The following is an 18847-nucleotide window of genomic DNA, read 5'->3' as shown; positions in this document are numbered from 1 at the left end:
ATAATATATTGTGTCAGTACTAGAACATTCTCTTACATCATTTAATATATTTTTCATTAAGTTAGTTGATCAAGCCTTTTAACATTGGAACTAGGGCATCAAGAAACACACCAAAATCAAGTTGGACTTGATAGTCACAGAAATGTAATAAACATGACCGTTTTTTTTTCTCACCATATAATTAGATAACTAGAATTGGTAATTTATAAATCTTGGTTATAATTTGATTAAAGGGATAGACCGGTTTATTTTCAACCTGAAGAATTACTCTAATTATGTGTGAAACTATATCTTAACCCTTTTAATAGTTTCTATAAATTTACCTGGCTACTGAGGAATCGTTTAAAACATCAAATTTAAAGTTTCCTATTATAATTGATACGAGGCCGGTGTTTGCTCGTGAATGGTTTACTATCGACTAGTAGTTGATAGCTACTTTTATTTTCTACCTCGTCTTCCGTTGGTCCAATCAAAATTGAATTCTCATAATCATAGATATCTAAAAATAACATGCTCATACTTGGGTAGTCGCTATTTTCCAGAACAGTTAAAAAGGAGGCCGCGAGATTAAAAATACTAACATAACCGTTTAAGTATTGTTTTATCGCTTGTGACTTAATGCTTGGATTTTTCTCGTTGAAATTTTTACGAAAGATAAGGGGGATCTTCCTCTACGTGTTGGCATGAAGAATTATGTATTTCACGATCAAGACCACCAAAACTGAATAAAAAAAAAACGGTCTAGCCCTTTAAACTCGCCAGTTGATTTCATCTGTTCTAGTTCCTAGGTCTTGTGAACATAAAAATGCAGAAATTACAAATACACGCTGGTTTTGACATGTGAGGTTAAAAATAATGAAAAAAAACATAATTTTTGCCTTAACATATTCTAAACAAAATTTCTCATTGATTAGTGTTTCAGAATGCATTATCAACAGAATCAAGTGTTAAAATCTTTTACACATTAGAATTCCTGTAAAATAGTTGTTTTAAAGGGACAGGTTAGGCACCAGGTTTGACCAATAGCACCTTAATTTATTTTAGATAACAGTGCTCACAGCTCACTTTCGAATTATGAGTCATCAAATCCATGTGTTTCCATCAACGTGTATCCATATTTGAAAAATCAAATGACGACTCGTTTTTTCTTGTAATTTCACCATATATAGAAATAGAAAGTGAAATTTCTAGTTGTAGGTATATTTGCAGGGATTAAGCAATTTTCTTGCAATTTTCGTACAGTTCTAGTACTTTTGAAGACTATTTACATTTATTCAAAACCTAAATCAACCCCCAAAAATGGTAAACTATGTTTTTCTTATGTTAGATTTGTTATTTTGTTTGTTTGACTGATATAAATTTCATTCAATCCCCAAGAAATGAAAAGGATCAAAGGTCATGTGATTGATGAGGAAATATGACGTCAATTGAAAGGATGGATAGAAATAAGACAGTATAATAATGACCACTGAAACAGATTTCCAATTGGACATTAGGGAATTGATATTAGAATTTATTTCTCACATTGTTTAGTAATAAACTGACACTAAACTTTTCAAATCTTTACAAATCAGAATCGCATGTAGATTTTTCAGCTCTATATTTCATATCTGAGACAGCTTTGGAACGAGTTTGTTACTCCAGTATGCATTAAATAAACCTTCGTTGTTTGTTCAAGAAATTGTGTCACTTTCAGAAGAATCCAATTATAAGGTCCTGAATTGCCAGTGTAGAAAGGTAAACCTAACCTCCTGGAGACATTCATTATTCTGATGAGCCGTGTTCCATCAAGAGTTTGTCATCCAAGCGACAAAAACTTGCTCATATGGATAGTCAGCTCAAAATCTCACTTTGGTTATGTTAAGATTACCTTTACTATCGCCAATTGGTAGAACAAAGAGTAATTGTTCTCACAGGAAATGACTTGCTTAGCAAGAATAACCAGTCAACCAGTTATAATTGGCAAAGAAAACTTGATCCACTGGAAGAGGCTTTCATTTGGATAGAAAGATACATAACAAAATTAGCTGAGTTGACTAAGCAATGAGAAAAAAGTCAGAAATAAGAACCTACAACCATTTTTTTTTTACTTTTAACAAGTACATCTTGAGGTTGTCTAATTGACAGATCAAAATTTCTAGATCAGATAGCTAGTTTGGCTAGTTGTCTAATTTATAGTTAGGACAAGTTTTAACTGCAATTGATGTTTAATGTATCAAGATTGTTTTATGTTGATTCTCTTTAACTTATCTCCACTAGGTCAAGTTGACACAGTAACCTTTTCTTCTATCATGCAAGAATAATAAATAGATTCCATTATTCATAGCAGAGATATTATGAAAACTGACTGAATGTAAAAATGAATCATATGACTAGTGCAATCTCCAGACATGAATTATACTGAAGCAAAATACAATCACCAGAATTGCATGATAAAAGACCATAAGATAAGCCTATTAATCTTTTCAGGACTAAATTCTGTCTGAATGGGAAATCTTAATGATTGAATAAAGTCAATGTTATTCCTGATATCGATAAACTAAGCTCCACAGAAAACTTATCAGTTTTATTCTCTACCAGAAGGTGCTGCTGAGTTTACAAACTTTGTGAAGAGTGATATCAGGTGTTAACCAATTTCCTCAACTACATTGATCAACAAGATTTTCCTTTTTCTTCTTTTGACTCATAACATAAATATTCTTGATCCCTAACAAAATGTCTGTGTCTAGGTGTTTCCTTGTTACCTGTGCTTAACAGCTGGGTGGACTTTGACAATGGCTGTAAATTTTCATTTAGGAAAAGAGCAAAAAAAAAGTGATATCCATCCAACGTTTTGATGGCAAAATCAATTTCCATCATATGAAACATGTTTTTAAGTTTAGCTGATTAATTCCAAGTTGTATCTTAGATGGGCAATTTAAGCCCCCCAGTAAAGCCATAAAATGGCTAAGTTAAATCATACAAAGCTGTAAGAGTATAAACTCCTATATTCCAAGCTATATACCACTCAACTCTGTATATGAAATATACGATTACAACTGCTTCACAAGCTCGAAGATTAGCTCCATTCAGCAATAAAACAATTTTTTCAACTCATGAACATGTGGAAATGTAGAGGGAGAATCTCTTTCTCACCTCAAATGATGGGGATCACTAGGTACCAAAATGGTCCTCAGACTTAAATTGAGTTACCCACTTAACTATTCCACAACCATGAATGAGGCTCTGTTTAAACTTTTCTAAATTTAGTCGAGAACATTTAATACAGTTAATAAGCTGGAAATTACTATATAAGTCGGTAAATAAAGACTGATATAATAACCCTATACAGAACATTACACAATCTTTAAAACAAACCAGACTTAAGACATCAATAATTATGGCTGAAGAATAGAAAGAGTAATAAATACATACCGGTTCCCAGCATTCCCAGGTAGCACCACGATAATACTTTAACCATACGTACGGCTTGTGTTTATTGGCGGTACAAGTTTCCATGTTTCCGACTGCAGGACACTGACACAGTTTTCCACTGTTAATCATTAGATCTATGGAAAATACAAGTCTGTGTGCTACACGTTGATGTATTGGAAAAGTGGAGTGTGGGAAACGATGACTAGCATACCTAGAGAACAATCAGTCAGTGAGTCGGAGAGTCGACTGCCATTCTATCTCATTGATTGAACAGAGAGAAACACTGCAGTTGGTCTTCTGGCCTGCTTGGATAAATTCGATTTGTTTTCTCTTCTCACACTATACCAATATTCCAGAGGGATTGCTAATTCAGTTATTTTGATTAACCATATCATATATTATTTGTTTGGTTTTAAAACTTAATTAGTGTATATCCAAATGTTAAAAGGCTGTTGTAAGTTGTGTACAGTATATTTATGGGACATTTTGAAACATAAATAAAGAAATTTCCAAGACTTAACTGTTTTCTAGATAACTTTTATTAGATCTATTTTTTCACGTTCTCGAAAAACCTTTTCAGCTTAACTTATTACTCAATTTTTTTTGCTGGACTCAAAAATTTTGGACTCAACTTTTTCCTAATTCAACTGAGCTTAACTCGACTTTAGCTTAACTCATATCCAGGGCTGCCAATATCATCACAATCATTAATAACCTCAGACTTAACTTTATAATTGTTGATGGCTCTCAGAAATAAATGCTCTGGGTTCTCAGAAAAAATACTGTGACATTCAAAAATGAATACTGTGACTTTCAGAAATAATGCTGTAGCTCTCAGAAATCAATACTGTGGCTTTTAGAAATAAATATTGTAGCTCTCAGAAATCAATACTGTGGCTCTCAGAAATCAATACTGTGGCTCTCAGAAATCAATACTGTGGCTCTCAGAAATCAATACTGTGGCTCTCAGAAATAAATACTGTGGCTCTCAGAAATAAATGTTGTGATTCTCAAAAATAATAACTGTGGCTTCATAAAAAATACTTTGACTTCAGAAATAAATAATGTGGCTCTCAGAAATACATGTCGTGGCTCTCAGAAATTAAATACATGTCATGGCTCTCAGAAATACATGTCATGGTTCTCAGAAATACATGTCGTGGCTCTCAGAAATTAAATACATGTCATGGCTCTCAGAAATACATGTCGTGGCTCTCAGAAATTAAATACATGTCATGGCTCTCAGAAATACATGTCGTGGCTCTCAGAAATTAAATACATGTCATGGCTCTCAGAAATACATGTCATGGCTCTCAGAAATACATGTCATGGCTCTCAGAAATTAAATACATGTCATGGCTCTCAGAAATACATGTCATGGCTCTCAGAAATACATGTTGTGGCTCTCAGAAGTTATATACATGTCATGGCTCTCAGAAATACATGTCATAGCTCTCAGAAATAAATGTCATGGCTCTCAGAAATACATGTCGTGGCTCTCAGAAATAAATGCAAAAAAAGAAGAGAAAGAAACAACTTTTTTTACAAGCTTAACAACTTTGGTTCCAGAGGATTCCATCTACCAAACCTCTCGGCATTGATCTTTCTGTACCCATTTACAGCTGGGATGGTTGGAATAATGGGGAAAGATGACTTATTCCAGGTCACCAGATTTTTGCTACATCACCAGACTTTTTGCTGCATTTCCACCAGAGTCTCACTGTATATATTGCTAGACAAAGAGTTTCCTGGGTAACAAACATGTATTGAATATCTCTTGTCACTAACTACTTTCCTGGGAAATGATGGAATTTTCATGAATAGACAAATAATCACATTAGACATAGCTGCCTACACAAACATGGCAGTTATATATACAGAGAATTCTTCTTCCTCTTTTAGAAAGGCGATATTTTTTTATTTAAAGAAAAGAGATGAGAAGAGCATTATCATCATAGACAGAAAACTAAAATAAAATAAAATAATTCTCTTGCAAGGCAAAACTCTTGATGTAAGCTTCGACTGAAAACTGTTCACCCATAATCACACATCCAAGCTATTAAAAACTCTTTCTAATACCTCGACATCATTAGGCACTTTTCTTGCAACACAAAGATTTTTAATACAGCCTGAAAATCCTTTAACATGATATCTAGACCAGTATCAATGTAAACAATGCATAGTGGTAGGCATAACCAAATGTTTCCTTGAATGCTAGACACCCTAAATATCTAGAGATAATGAGGGAATTATATGCAAAATGTATTATACATAGGGTATGAAATTGCAGTGAAGCAAATTTTATGAAAGCACAGGCACAGGCTTGTAGGCATAACTTCCAGTGAAAGAGTATTGATTAAGCAATTATTCAAACATCCTAAATATTGAGAATCTGAAATATTTCAGGGGACTTGTAGTAGAAGTTAGTATTCAACAGAAAGCACTGGTCCAATGATATCAATCTACAAAAAAATCAATTTGTGTTTTCTTGAACCTTCTGTTTTATTATACATCTTGTGAATAGAGCCTAGTATTATCTTGGAACAATAGTTCTAAAGCATGCAATTTAAATATTATCCTTCAGTTACATATCACTCATAGTCTTGTTACCATAGCAACATCAATTTAGTCCCATTCTTACAAAATCACTTATGTCATTCAAGAACATATTCTTTTTTTATATTAGCTTTTGAATAAATGCCTTTTACAGTTGAATAGACAAACTTAAATATGAACCGCAAAAACGAAACCTGAAATCAAAAACAACATTTTGGCGAAACATTGGTAGCAGCTATTGAACTTTTCACATGAGGAAGTATATCAATCATAAGTAAGTATATCATAATGAAAAGTGATATCAGGTGTTTAGAAGAGTAAACATACCCTGCTATGCGCCACACCTGCATTAGCTGCTTAACAGCACATATTACGCCTACCAGATATTATAAGCTGTGGAGAGACTGAGCGAATTCTAACCATGAATGGTTAGGGTGAGTTGATCACCAGCGAAAATAGTTCGGGGATTTGATAGCCAGCGAACTTCGCCTAGCGTGTCCAGTGATATGACATTCGTCCGATCATTTGCCAAAGCCATTTGCCAACATCAAGCACTCATTCGGCAAGTGTGTCCATGAATAAAATTCACCTAGTCTGTCCTTAGCTTTACATAACTCGAAAAGAAAAAGGATTTGTTGCCAAAAGGTCAACTATAATAGGGAACATGATTAAATATTACATTTTTATTTTGACTTTGAAACTAGAATTTGAATGCAAGATTTGAAGCAGAGCTTTGGAATGATATCAATAGATAGTGTATGAATATTTCAAAGATATGTAAATAAAATGTATCAAAAGGAATTTGAAATCAATATTTACATTGTGATATACATTGTTTGAAGTAGATTGAAATAGAAATACAATATTAAACATATCAAACATCATGTAAATACTTCATTTTTCAACTTCAAACAGAATTTTAATTGATTTTACAATGATTCAATATTTAATCAAGACTACACATCATAATCCAATATGACTAAGAATTTGTTTATCCTATTTCTTAAAGGCCATGGTTTTGGAGGTTGATTTGGGTCTTGCAAATAATATTCAGAAGTACTAGAAATGTCCGAAAATTGCATAAATTTTGACGGTGAGCTGAGAACACTATTACTGATTAGCTAAGCTATAAAATTCCCGTTTCTGAGACTAACTAAGGTATGATTGGTCAAATTGTACGATGCTGAACCTGTGCCTTTTAAAGGGTTCGTAAAGAGGCTTCCATATTGTGTATTGTGTTCATTTATTTGCATCACTCCGATTTTCCATCAGATGTTTGATATGAAAAGTTTATATTATACTTTGTAAACAGTTGTTGTTGTTGGATAACATATTGTTTTAGATCAATATACATGGAAGCTTTAATAAATGGGAGACAACTCTATCTGAACTAGACCACAAAGAAATCTCTCTATTCCACTGTAGTTCTTAACATACACGATCTTTTTTGTATGGTATAAGGGAAACAACTCCAAATTACCTCAAATGGAATGGTTACAATCAATTTTTCTTCTCTATATATGCTAACATAAGATATGTCTCTATGCAAACGTATGCTGTATATAAGTTGTTTCTAAGTTATATATGTTGTTTTTAGGTTATGTATGTTGTTTCTAAGTTATATATGTTGTTTTTAGGTTATGTATGTTGTTTCTAAGTTATATATGTTGTTTTTAGGTTATGTATGTTGTTTTTAAGTTATATATGTTGTTTTTAGGTTATGTATGTTGTTTTTAAGTTATGTATGTTGTTTTTAAGTTATGTATGTTATGATGTATGTTATGGAAATTGTTTCTATGTTATGTATTTTGTTTCTACGTTATGGAAGTTGTTTTAAAAGTTATTTTGTAAGTTATATTTAAGTTATGTATATTTTTCTATATCATGTATGTTTTTTTGTGTGTTTTGTTGTTTATGTTATGTATGTTGTTTCTATGTTATTTTAAGGAGACAGTAACAAAATATTTTCACTGTTAAAGTGGTGCTGAATAAATCTATTGTAGAGAGACATTTCAACTCTGTTTTAATAATAATTTTAAAGGGATTGTAAAGTGGTTTTCTAAAAATTTTATGTATATAAGAAAGACTGATAGCATTAATTCAAACCATTCCAATTTTCAGTCAGACTTCTGTGGTTCCTGCAAGTGTTCAATGACGTCACTTATTGAAAAATATGCTTTATCACATAAGGCCCTTGATTTCATCAAACAAATAGTTTTAGTAGTGGAATTGCAGGAATCACAGACGTCTGATCATAAATTGGAATGGTGCAAATTGATGCAATCTATGTTTCCGATATACCTTAATTTTTTAAGTAAACCATTACAATCCCTTTAAGTTTGTAAGTTGTTTCACTGTTATGTCTGTTGTTTCTATGTTATTTAAGTTCTATTCTATGTATGTTGTGATGTATGTTGTATCAATGTTATGACTTACAAGTCAATATAAGTCTGTGTTCATTGAAGTTGTTTCTATAAGTTTATATCAACATTTACTAGTAAAAAATAATTTCTATAATGAAACTTACCTCTTTTTTCTTCTCACTAGCAGCAGTAGATGCCAGCTGTATCTGTTGTTCGATGGTTTCCCAATCAATGGGAGGAAGAGCAGTTTCAATATTATACACCTCAAAATCTCCAGATTCCGTCATTTTACTGTCCACCTCCGACAATGAAGAGTTCATTTCCAGTTTCTTTTTCTGACCCATATTGTTTTCAGATTTTAAAGCAGATGTCATATTAGATTCATTATTTTCCTCCTTTTTCAATTTTTTTCTTTTGATCGTGTCATATGGTGATGCGTCTGCATCAATTTTTTTCAGTTCTGCAAATTCTTGAGCCAAACTTAAAAAGTTGAATTTTTTAATTCTTCTTGAGAAATTTTCCTCAGATTCACCAGGAAGTCTGTTTAATTCTGACTCAGCCAAAGATTTCTGTACTTCCAAAGATGCCGAGTTTTGCAGCTCGTTTTTTCCGATGATGTTGATTTCGCTGTCTGCTATATCTTTTAAAGCATTGGTCACTTCAGAATAATCAGATAAAACTGAGTCGGAATCGTCTTGAAGTTGTTTCATTGGAGATTTCTTGTCCCTTAAATAGGACAATTTATTTCTACCTCCATTCAGGTTGACCTCTTCTTTTGTGTTTTCTTTGTTATCTTTCACTGCTGTATCAGCTAAATGAGCCCTCCAAGCTCTTTGTAAGCTGAAATATACAAATTAGAAATTTTAAAAGATGAAATGTCTCTAAGATGCAATACAATTTTTCTTGGTATTATACAATTTATAATCTTTATTTCATTAAAGGGACAGTTACCTTAGTCTCAGGAACCAGAATTTTTTATCTAAGCTAATCAGTTATAGTGTTCACAGCTCACTCGAAATTTGAGCCTTCAAAATCATGAGAGACATGATTAGAAATAGAAAGTGAAATTCCTAGTTTGAGGTATGTTTGAAGAAATTATGTGGTGTTTTTTTTTTTCTCCATTTCTAGTACTTCTGAAGACTATTAACTTATATTCAAGACTCAAATCAACCCCAAAAAAGGGAAATGTTATGAACAGATTTTTTTTGTTAAACTTTAAAGGGGTAATGTGCCATTTTTTTTTACCAATCATACTTAAGTCTCAGAAACTTGAATTTTTTAGCTAAGCCAATCAGTAATAGTGTTCACAAATCAATGTTAAAATTTAAGCCTTCAAATACACGTGTGTCCAGAATTATTTGCGTTTGAATGTTAAAATGATGACTCGTCAATTTAAGATACTCTGTGATATATAGAAAAGACGTATATAGAAATAGTGAGTAAAATTCCTAGTTTGAAGTATTTTTAAATGATTTATGTGATTTTTTCGTACATTTCTAGGACTCCTGAAGACTATTTACATATATTCAAGGCTAAAATCAACCCCTCAAAATGGTGCACCTATCCCTTTAAACTTATCAATCTTCTTTCAAAGATGGTGACTATGTCCACCTCAACATAGTGTTGAGCTATTTGAGTTATTCTTATATTAGTTGGTGATGAGAACATGAGAACATAGTCCATAAAAGTACTGGCCTAGGTCTGAAAGTAAAGATTGACGATAATACATAGAGCAAGTTAATATTTCTGTATTATGTTTAAATTTATGACAAGCTATTATTTTCAAATTTGGCCTGGTTTTCCTGCCTCCATGCTAGCCTATGACACAACACACCACTATAGATAGCAATCAGAGACCAATATTAGTCAGCAAGTTTCAGACTATTATAAACAAAACTTATTAGACTTAAATTTATTTCAGTAGTATATTCCCCTGGGTCTTTCCTGTCATAGTGTCTAATTAACAGCTAGTCATGATAACTTTATACTTCATATTCATAAAGTATAAAACCTAGTCATATTTCTTAGAAAAGGAAATATGGTTTTAGCATTCTATTTTTCTACTTTTGATTGGGCAGACGGTCAATGCTATGCAGTGTACATTAAGGAAAATTTCATTTCCACCTGCAGGCTGTCCAGCACTCATTGCAAAAATATAAGGAAAATTTTAAAATTAGGCTTGATTCGCTTGTATCTTAGGTCATTCAAAACTGCATTCCTGATGATGACACATAGATTGCCCTTCGTGTAGAAATACAAAAAAAAATAAGAATCAGGTCTTTTTTTATGATTTCCTCTGATTTCAACATTTTTTAAGGAAATTTTGAAAAACTGAAAGATAGCTTGCCAGGAATGTAATGTACGCCCACTTCCAGTTTTGATTTTGAATAAAAATATTTAGCAGTACAGTAACAATCACCAGTATGAAATATTCAACCTTCAGTCATACACTTCTTTTGAACTCTTTAGGGCGATACTGAATAATATTGATCAATTTTTAGATCGTGAAAACTCTAGAAATATTCAATTTTCAGGACAGTATTGAATAATAAAACCATGTTTTGTCAAAATCCAGCAAGAATCATGCCTTCTAAAGTATTTACGTGCTAAAAATTGAACGAGTTTTCAAGAACAAGGGCAATAACTCATACTAAATATTTTTTTTTTTGATTTTTCAATAGGCTTGGGTGATAACAAACATTGAAGCCAAGTTTCGTCAAAATCCATCAAGAATTGTAACTTCTAGAGTGTTTACGAGCTAAAAATTGAACGCATTTTCAAGAACTAGGGCAATAACTTAAACTAAATATTTTTCGATAGTTCTGATTTTGAATAGGCTTCATCCTTGGGTGATTACGAACACTCATACCAAGTTTTGTCAAAATCCGTCAAGAATTGTGTCTTGTAGAGTGTTTACAAGCAATTGTGGACGGACCAACGGACAGACATTGGTGACAGCAATATACGCCCCCCATTTCATGTGGGCGTATAAAAAATTAGATTTTTTAGGAATTTTAGGGCAACTGGACAGCCTGCCACTGTTAAGCAGTTTAACAGAATTACAGAAAACTTGAATTAATCAATAAGCTAATATCCTCCCCACCCACTTTAAATTTCTTATCGCCAAAACCTCCTCTTCCTAAGATTTAATATAATCCAAATTGTTTGATCGCTGGCAGTCTTAGTTTTTCCTGACTAGCACCTTCTAATTTTAGTTCCCACTCAATAATGAATCAATTTTCAAATTTCAAATATCAAATCCCAAAATATACGATATAAAGAGAAGTGTATTAACAATAATGAATATGATGGTGAAATGAGAAGGTTAGTCTGTCTGATAACTATTAAGACAAGAGAACCTGTCTATTTCAAGTAGTGATATATAAATCTTATCACGAGGATTCCAGACAACCGTGATAAATATTGTGATTAGTACGCCAAGCACTGCTTAATAATACTTATCCATTTTTAGACACATAATAATTTAACAAACTAAACCAGTGATAATATACTATAAATACAACTATGTCAATAACTGATAAATAATTCTAATACACTTTTAAACATTAATTTATTATATTCAATTTTTTTTTTTTTTTTTTTTAAAATTTATGAAATATTATATTTATAAACAAAAAGATTAAGATCGGGTTTTTAATGTGCTTAAAAATCACAAAATTATCATGTTAGTATACAATAACAAAAGATTTTCACTGTTAAAATAGTGCTCAATAGTGGGATACACATCAATTGTAGAGTGATATACATGAATTGTAGAGCTATACATCAACTTTCAAGAGGGTCGTCATTAGACCCCAACTGTAGTCAAAACAGAATGGCGGTTTGGTTTAAAGTTAATTAGACTAGAAGTTGGGTTATTTCATTTTTGTGTTTTTAAGCGTCACAGACCTAAACTTGTCATTGGACATTTGAGCCGCACTGTCAGTCATGCCCGGCAAATACAGCCAAATCAACAGCTCTGGAGGACTGCTTCCTTTAATTGAAGATTAAAATAATTAGAGAGCTATACAGTATATATTCAATATAATGATTATATTAATATTGATCTAATATGGATATTAAAACTAAGAGGCGTGTGTTAGATTATAGCTTGAAACAACTCGTCTTTTTACATGACAAGATTAACTTAATATTGATATAACGTGTATTAGACGTTAGCTCGGTAAACAACTAAAATAGTATTATCAATATCTACAGTAGGCCCTATTCAGACAAATCTAACTTTACAGTAATAGGCCACAGTGACATGGTAATCTAGTCAAAGTTGGAATTGCAGGAACCATAGGCACCAGACATAAATCTAAATGATGCAAATGTAAGAGCTTTTCTAGCTTTGTTTTAGGTATCATGGCCATTTAGGCTTACAGCTTTTAATAGCATAATTCATTTTTATGTCAAATGTCTGTGGTTCACCTATTTAAAGCTAGTCAAGGCCTTCGTATTTTCACATTTAGACTATTGCAATAGTCTCTTTATCAATCTGTCTCGAACGACCATTCAACCACTACAACGAGTGCTGCTAAATTGATACTGGGTCTACCAAAATATGTCAGCACGACATAGTCCTTAAAGGAGCTAGACATTCTTCAAATACAGGCCCGGGCCCAGTTCAAACTTCTTCTGATGGTGCACAAATGTTTAATAATTTTATCTATCGGATCTCTTAACTCTAGATATTAATCCATATTTTATACAGATCTTCTATATGTCTTATCTTCGTGTAACAACAACAAAATATAAAACCTTTACGAATAGATCATTCAGTCTAGCAGAACCAAGGTTATGGAACAGGTTCTCTGAACAGTTAAAACCTGTAAATCTGTTGACTCTTTTAAGAAAAAGTTAAAAACACATGTTTTTAAAGGAACCTTTACCTAAAACAACTGTGTGAGTGTGTGTATAGACAGAAATATTTGTGTTCGTAAAGTGCCATTGATGCTTATGTTAGAGCAGTATATCTTTATCTTAGTTATAGAAATGCTTATGCTTCTATGATGATATCACTATAGCAAAAGATGCTAATAATATTCAACAACCTTTGTGTTTGTGATGATATAAAACGCTTAGATTAAGTAGAATTTGCCAGAACCGATTGAAATTTGGAATGATGCAAATCAATCAAATTACTGTCATTAGCATGTTATATACAAGTAGAAAAAATTTAAAAAACCTCTTTAAAATCTCTTTACAGTCTGTACTGTATCATCAGAATGATTGTATGTTTTTTCCATGTTAGCCACTCTGACTTGCAAATCTGGCAAGAAGAAAACGATTTAGAATTCTCCATTTCATTTAGCAGGCAAGCATTTCATTTGGTCTACCACCCCCACTCCCTGTGTAATATCAAAGGCTTCAAATTACTTAAAAACAAAGTCTGAATGAAATTGAACAGACAGAAATGGATGAAAATTGATTTTAAATGTAACACAGTGTGAGAAAAATATTAAGATAATATGGTATTCTGTTTATGAATTGAGAATTTCCATTATTCTTCAATTAAGAGGAAGGAAAATCTATTTTGAAGAAATTGATTTTAATTCAACGACTAATCTGTATCAACGATAATGAGTCAATAATTTCTAATATAAAATACAATTTGTTGGTAATCCTATTTTAATTGTCTAGTCAGTTGAGCATATTTTTTAATTAAATAATAATGGGAAAGAAAATTTTTTGTAAGGTGCATTGAGTAAAAAAAAATTTGCAAGGTCAAGGAGTCTCAATTTATTGCCTTATCTCTACTGAAATACAGCTCTATCAGGTTGGAAAACAAAAACTTTGACCTCTTCATGATCTTTTTGTCACAAATGTTATACCTTGGGTCAAATTCTGTTTGATATTGGGATTTTCTTTTTGTGTATGGTCTCCACTTTTGCGAACAAAGTTTGGATTTGCAAGAAAATTGTAAACAGCTATTCTAACAGCAGGTATCGAACGCAACGTTAGAAATTAATTACAAACGGGGACAGGAGAAATATGCCTTTAACTTAAAATAAAGTGATCTAATCCTCAGACTAGTTATTTGCTCCAGCAGATAATACAGCTCTATTGCAATTTTAAGTAGATTGAAAGATAGCTTGCCAGGCAAGGTTTAAAATAAATATATTTGACAATCACTGGTATAAAATATTCAACATTCAGTGATCAGTCAAACAATTCTTTTTTAAAATTTTGGGGTGATACTGAATAATATTACCAGGTTTTGTAAAATTTTGAATCTAATAAATATTTTTCAAATCTGAGGAGAATTGTGCCTTCTAGAGTGTTTACAAGCTAAAAATTGAATGCGTTTTCAAGAACAAGGGCAATAACTCGTAATAAATTTGTTTGATTCTACTGATTTTCAATAGCGTTCATCCTTGGGTGATTACAAACACTCACACCAAGTTTTTTTTCAAATCTGTTATGATTTGTGCCTTCTACACGAGCAATTATGGATAGACGGAGCGACGACGGAAAGAGGTGACTCCAATATACGCCCCTCATTTCATGTGGGAGTATTAAAATAATACTTACGTGATTATTTTTGATAAATATTGTCTATCTTTATTTCTTCTAGTAGTTAAATCATCATCTAACAATACTTCTAATTTATGACTGGAAAATAGAGAAAAAAAATATGAGCAAAATCATTCACAAGCCCAATTATTGATTGATTCATTTTCACAAGATAATCAGTCAATTATATACAAAATCTTAATCTTATTTTTTTCTTACTAATCAACCATATCTGAAATTAATATATACTGTACGCTTATACAAATTCAACCAACAAATAAATTTGCCCAAATCAACAAAATCCATATTAGATTTTTAACAAAATCAACATTTCCAAAAGTAAATCATGTAAAAACCAACTAATATTTTATTCAACCAAAGAGTCTTTCATACAAAATCAACCAAATTGATTTACCAACATATCGTGAACAGTCTTAAAAAAAACTTAGTTAAATTCACACTTCAGGGAAAATTAAATGATATTTTCCAGAACTTTCGAATTGAATTCCTTATCCAATTTCCATTTGATCTAAAAATAAGTTGAAAGTCAGTGTGGCCTGTAATCAATAGACTTCAACCAACTGATAGCTAATGGAAAGAAAATACAATTAACCTTCTGTACAATGACATGTCTAGATTAATTGCATATTTCAAGGTGATTCTATTCAGTCTGGATAAAAACACCAGAACTAAAGATCCTGATTATGCCAATATACTTAATGTCTAAGATATTTCAAAGGCGCTGTGATGGCTTTCAGCATAGCAATCCTTAAAACACTAAACACAGTTAAAGGGATAGATGCGCCATTTTAAGGGGTGGGGGTCTTCATAAGTATTAGAAATGTACGAAAATTGCATTATTATTTTAAAAATACTTTTTACTTTATACTTTCTATATATGTCCTTTCTATATATAACAGAGTATCTTAAAATAACAAGTCCTCATTTTAACATTCAATCGCAGATAATTCTTAACACACATGGATTTAAAGGCTAAAATTTCAATGGTGAGCTGTGAACACTATTACTGATTGGCTTTTCTAAAAATCTCACTTTTCTGAGACTAAGATATGATTGGTTAAATAGAAGGATTCCTTAGGAGTTAAAAATTGATCACTGCCAGTGTTACAAGGTGATATAACAGGTAGCTTGTCAGGCAAGGTAAAAAATACACCCAAAGTTTGACGCCTTTTTCCTAAGTCAAGGGCAATAACTCAAAAAGCGTTCATCGAAAGATCGTCAAATTCGAACTTGACCAAGATCTCATCAATATAAATGATCACACCAAATTTCATTAAAATCAGTTGAAAACTGTAGTCTCTATTGTGTTCACAAGAAATGTTGACGGACCGACAGACAGGGGCGACGGCAATATACGTCCACATTTCCATGTGGGCGTATAAAAATATAGATTACCACACAAAACACCTTAATATAGAGAATGTGAATATTGTAGATATACCAAGATGTCACAATAACCTCTTATATGTTAATGGTCATTGTCACAGATAAGCTCTTAAGACGTCGCTTGACTGGCCTGTGTTCAAAACAGTCTTTAAAGATTTATCATTACAAGAAAGCAGTTCATCTTCACTGATAATTACAGTTTACCCAGCTGTAAATGAGTGTGGATTATCCAGGAAAAATCAACACCAAGAAGTTTGGCCAAGGACCAGCTGAAATAAAATGATCCAAAGATGTTATCCATGTAAAATATAGTGGTTTCGTTCTAATCTTTTTAAATTGCAATTTAAAGGTACAGGTTCTATTGACAGTGAGCTGTGAATACTATTAGCTAAAGAATTCCTGTTTCTGAGACTTACGTACGCAAACTTGTCCCTTTATGTTAACAAAGGATTCAGTTCTCAAGCAAAAACCTTCATTGAATAAATTATTTTGCTGTTAATATTAGAATCGATGGAACACACCTTATCTCATATGATCAATAATAGTTAGATAACAGTTAGGTAAGAAACAGAGTAGACTACCGTTTCTCAAAAAATCGGACAATCACATTTTTGTCGTATTTCTCAGTGTAAAAATACAGTTACAAGCAATTTTTCATAGTAACATTTATTGAGAAATGGGTTTTGACATGGTCTTATTAATCTGTATTAAAGTAAGCTCATTACATTTTGATTTGTGGGCATGGAAATGAGATTGGTGATATTTAAATCTGACCAATCAGATCGGTAGAACAGAAATGAGGTCGGGAAAACAAAACACATTCTTTCCAAAGTAAATATTCCAAAGGATTGTTTTTCTATAAGTTCAATTCTTTACCGAACATTTTACTTAATTATGTATCGTTCATATTAATCAAAACATTTAATGACACACTGCATTTGTTTTGTTTCCCGAACAAAGCGTCATAATGAGTGCTTCAATTTTATCGGCTGAGATTTCCTACAAAGATTTCAGGGCCAATTTTGATTGGACAATATTTATCTTTGAATACCGGTACGTAATTTTTCACACTTGTATTACCAATGCCCCGAGTAAGTATTACCTTGGGGGTGTGGTTAGGACATGATGGTAGTCCATAAAAACAGTTTGGTGACTGAAGGGAAAAATATATACCAAAATAGACCCACAACTCTTCAGGATTCAAAATGCTGTTAAGACCACTATATTTTTTCAGTTTCTATGCTGAATGTCTAAAAGAACATCTATAAGAATAACAAGCCATGTTCTAATCAAGCACTCTTCAGTAGACAATGTTTCATCTTGAATGAAAATCTTTACCAATCTAGTTAGAAGCATTCATTCTCTACCATTAAATAAATTTGATTAGTACATTGATAGTAGTTTAATGATGATTATGATTAGTTTCTAGTTTTGTTGAAGAAGAAATTTGGATGGAAATTTTTAAATAGATTTTTATTTCTGGAACATTAAAATGATTCACATTCAGAGTAATCATTTCTTCTCTTCGATATGATACTTTCTTGTACTAAATAATAAAATACTTTATGAGGGGTTCTGTAACACAGTTAGAGAATTGAAAACTTTACATGACATCACTTGCTTGGTTATGTCAACAAATTTGGTTGTGGCTTCTTATCTCGGTTTGCATGTGAAAGCCTGATGCCCTTGAATAAGTCATCTTTCTGCATTATCCAATCCACTCTGTAAATGGATATGGATAATCTGGAAAGATTAATGCTAAGGTTTGGTAGAAAATATCATACCTGAGCATACCCAAGTTGTTATATTTGTAAAAATGTTTTATCCATACTATTTTGTACTCAATAAAGTACTTCCTTTTACTCAATATTTTGTTATACTCAATAAAGTTCTTCCTTTCACTCAATATTTTGTTATACTCAATAAAGTACTTCCTTTCACTCAATATTTTGTTATACTCAATAAAGTACTTCCTTTCACTCAATATTTTGTTATACTCAATAAAGTTCTTCCTTTCACTCAATATTTTGTTATACTCAATAAAGTTCTTCCTTTCACTCAATATTTTGTTATACTCAATAAAGTACTTCCTTTCACTCAATATTTTGTTATACTCAATAAAGTACTTCCTTTCACTCAATATTTTGTTATACTCAATAAAGTACTTCCTTTCACTCAATATTTTGTTATACTCAATAAAGTACTTCCTTTCACTCAATATTTTGTTATACTCAATAAAGTTCTTCCTTTCACTCAATATTTTGTTATACTCAATAAAGTACTTCCTTTCACTCAATATTTTGTTATACTCAATAAAGTACTTCCTTTCACTCAATATTTTGTTATACTCAATAAAGTACTTCCTTTTACTCAATATTTTGTTATACTCAATAAAGTACTTCCTTTTACTCAATATTTTGTTATACTCAATAAAGTACTTCCTTTCACTCAATATTTTGTTATTCTCAATAAAGTTCTTCCTTTCACTCAATATTTTGTTATACTCAATAAAGTACTTCCTTTCACTCAATATTTTGTTATACTCAATAAAGTACTTCCTTTCACTCAATATTTTGTTATACTCATAA

The 18847-nt window shown here is 31.8% G+C and overlaps 1 protein-coding gene across 1 annotated transcript; it reads left to right on the top strand.

The window, feature by feature from the left end:
* Positions 1-18100: 18100 nt before the first annotated feature.
* On the top strand, positions 18101-18847 carry LOTGIDRAFT_116292 (hypothetical protein; the record flags this gene model as incomplete). The annotated part of the gene is made up of 1 exon (XM_009055008.1): positions 18101-18847. A coding segment is annotated over one exon (747 nt), but the record flags the coding sequence as incomplete, so codon positions are not given.

This window comes from Lottia gigantea (assembly GCF_000327385.1).
Source record: "Lottia gigantea unplaced genomic scaffold LOTGIsca_23, whole genome shotgun sequence".
Classification (NCBI taxonomy): domain Eukaryota; kingdom Metazoa; phylum Mollusca; class Gastropoda; family Lottiidae; genus Lottia; species Lottia gigantea.
The sequence above is the reverse complement of the archived record's forward strand: the minus strand, read 5'-3'. Positions and strand labels throughout refer to the sequence as shown.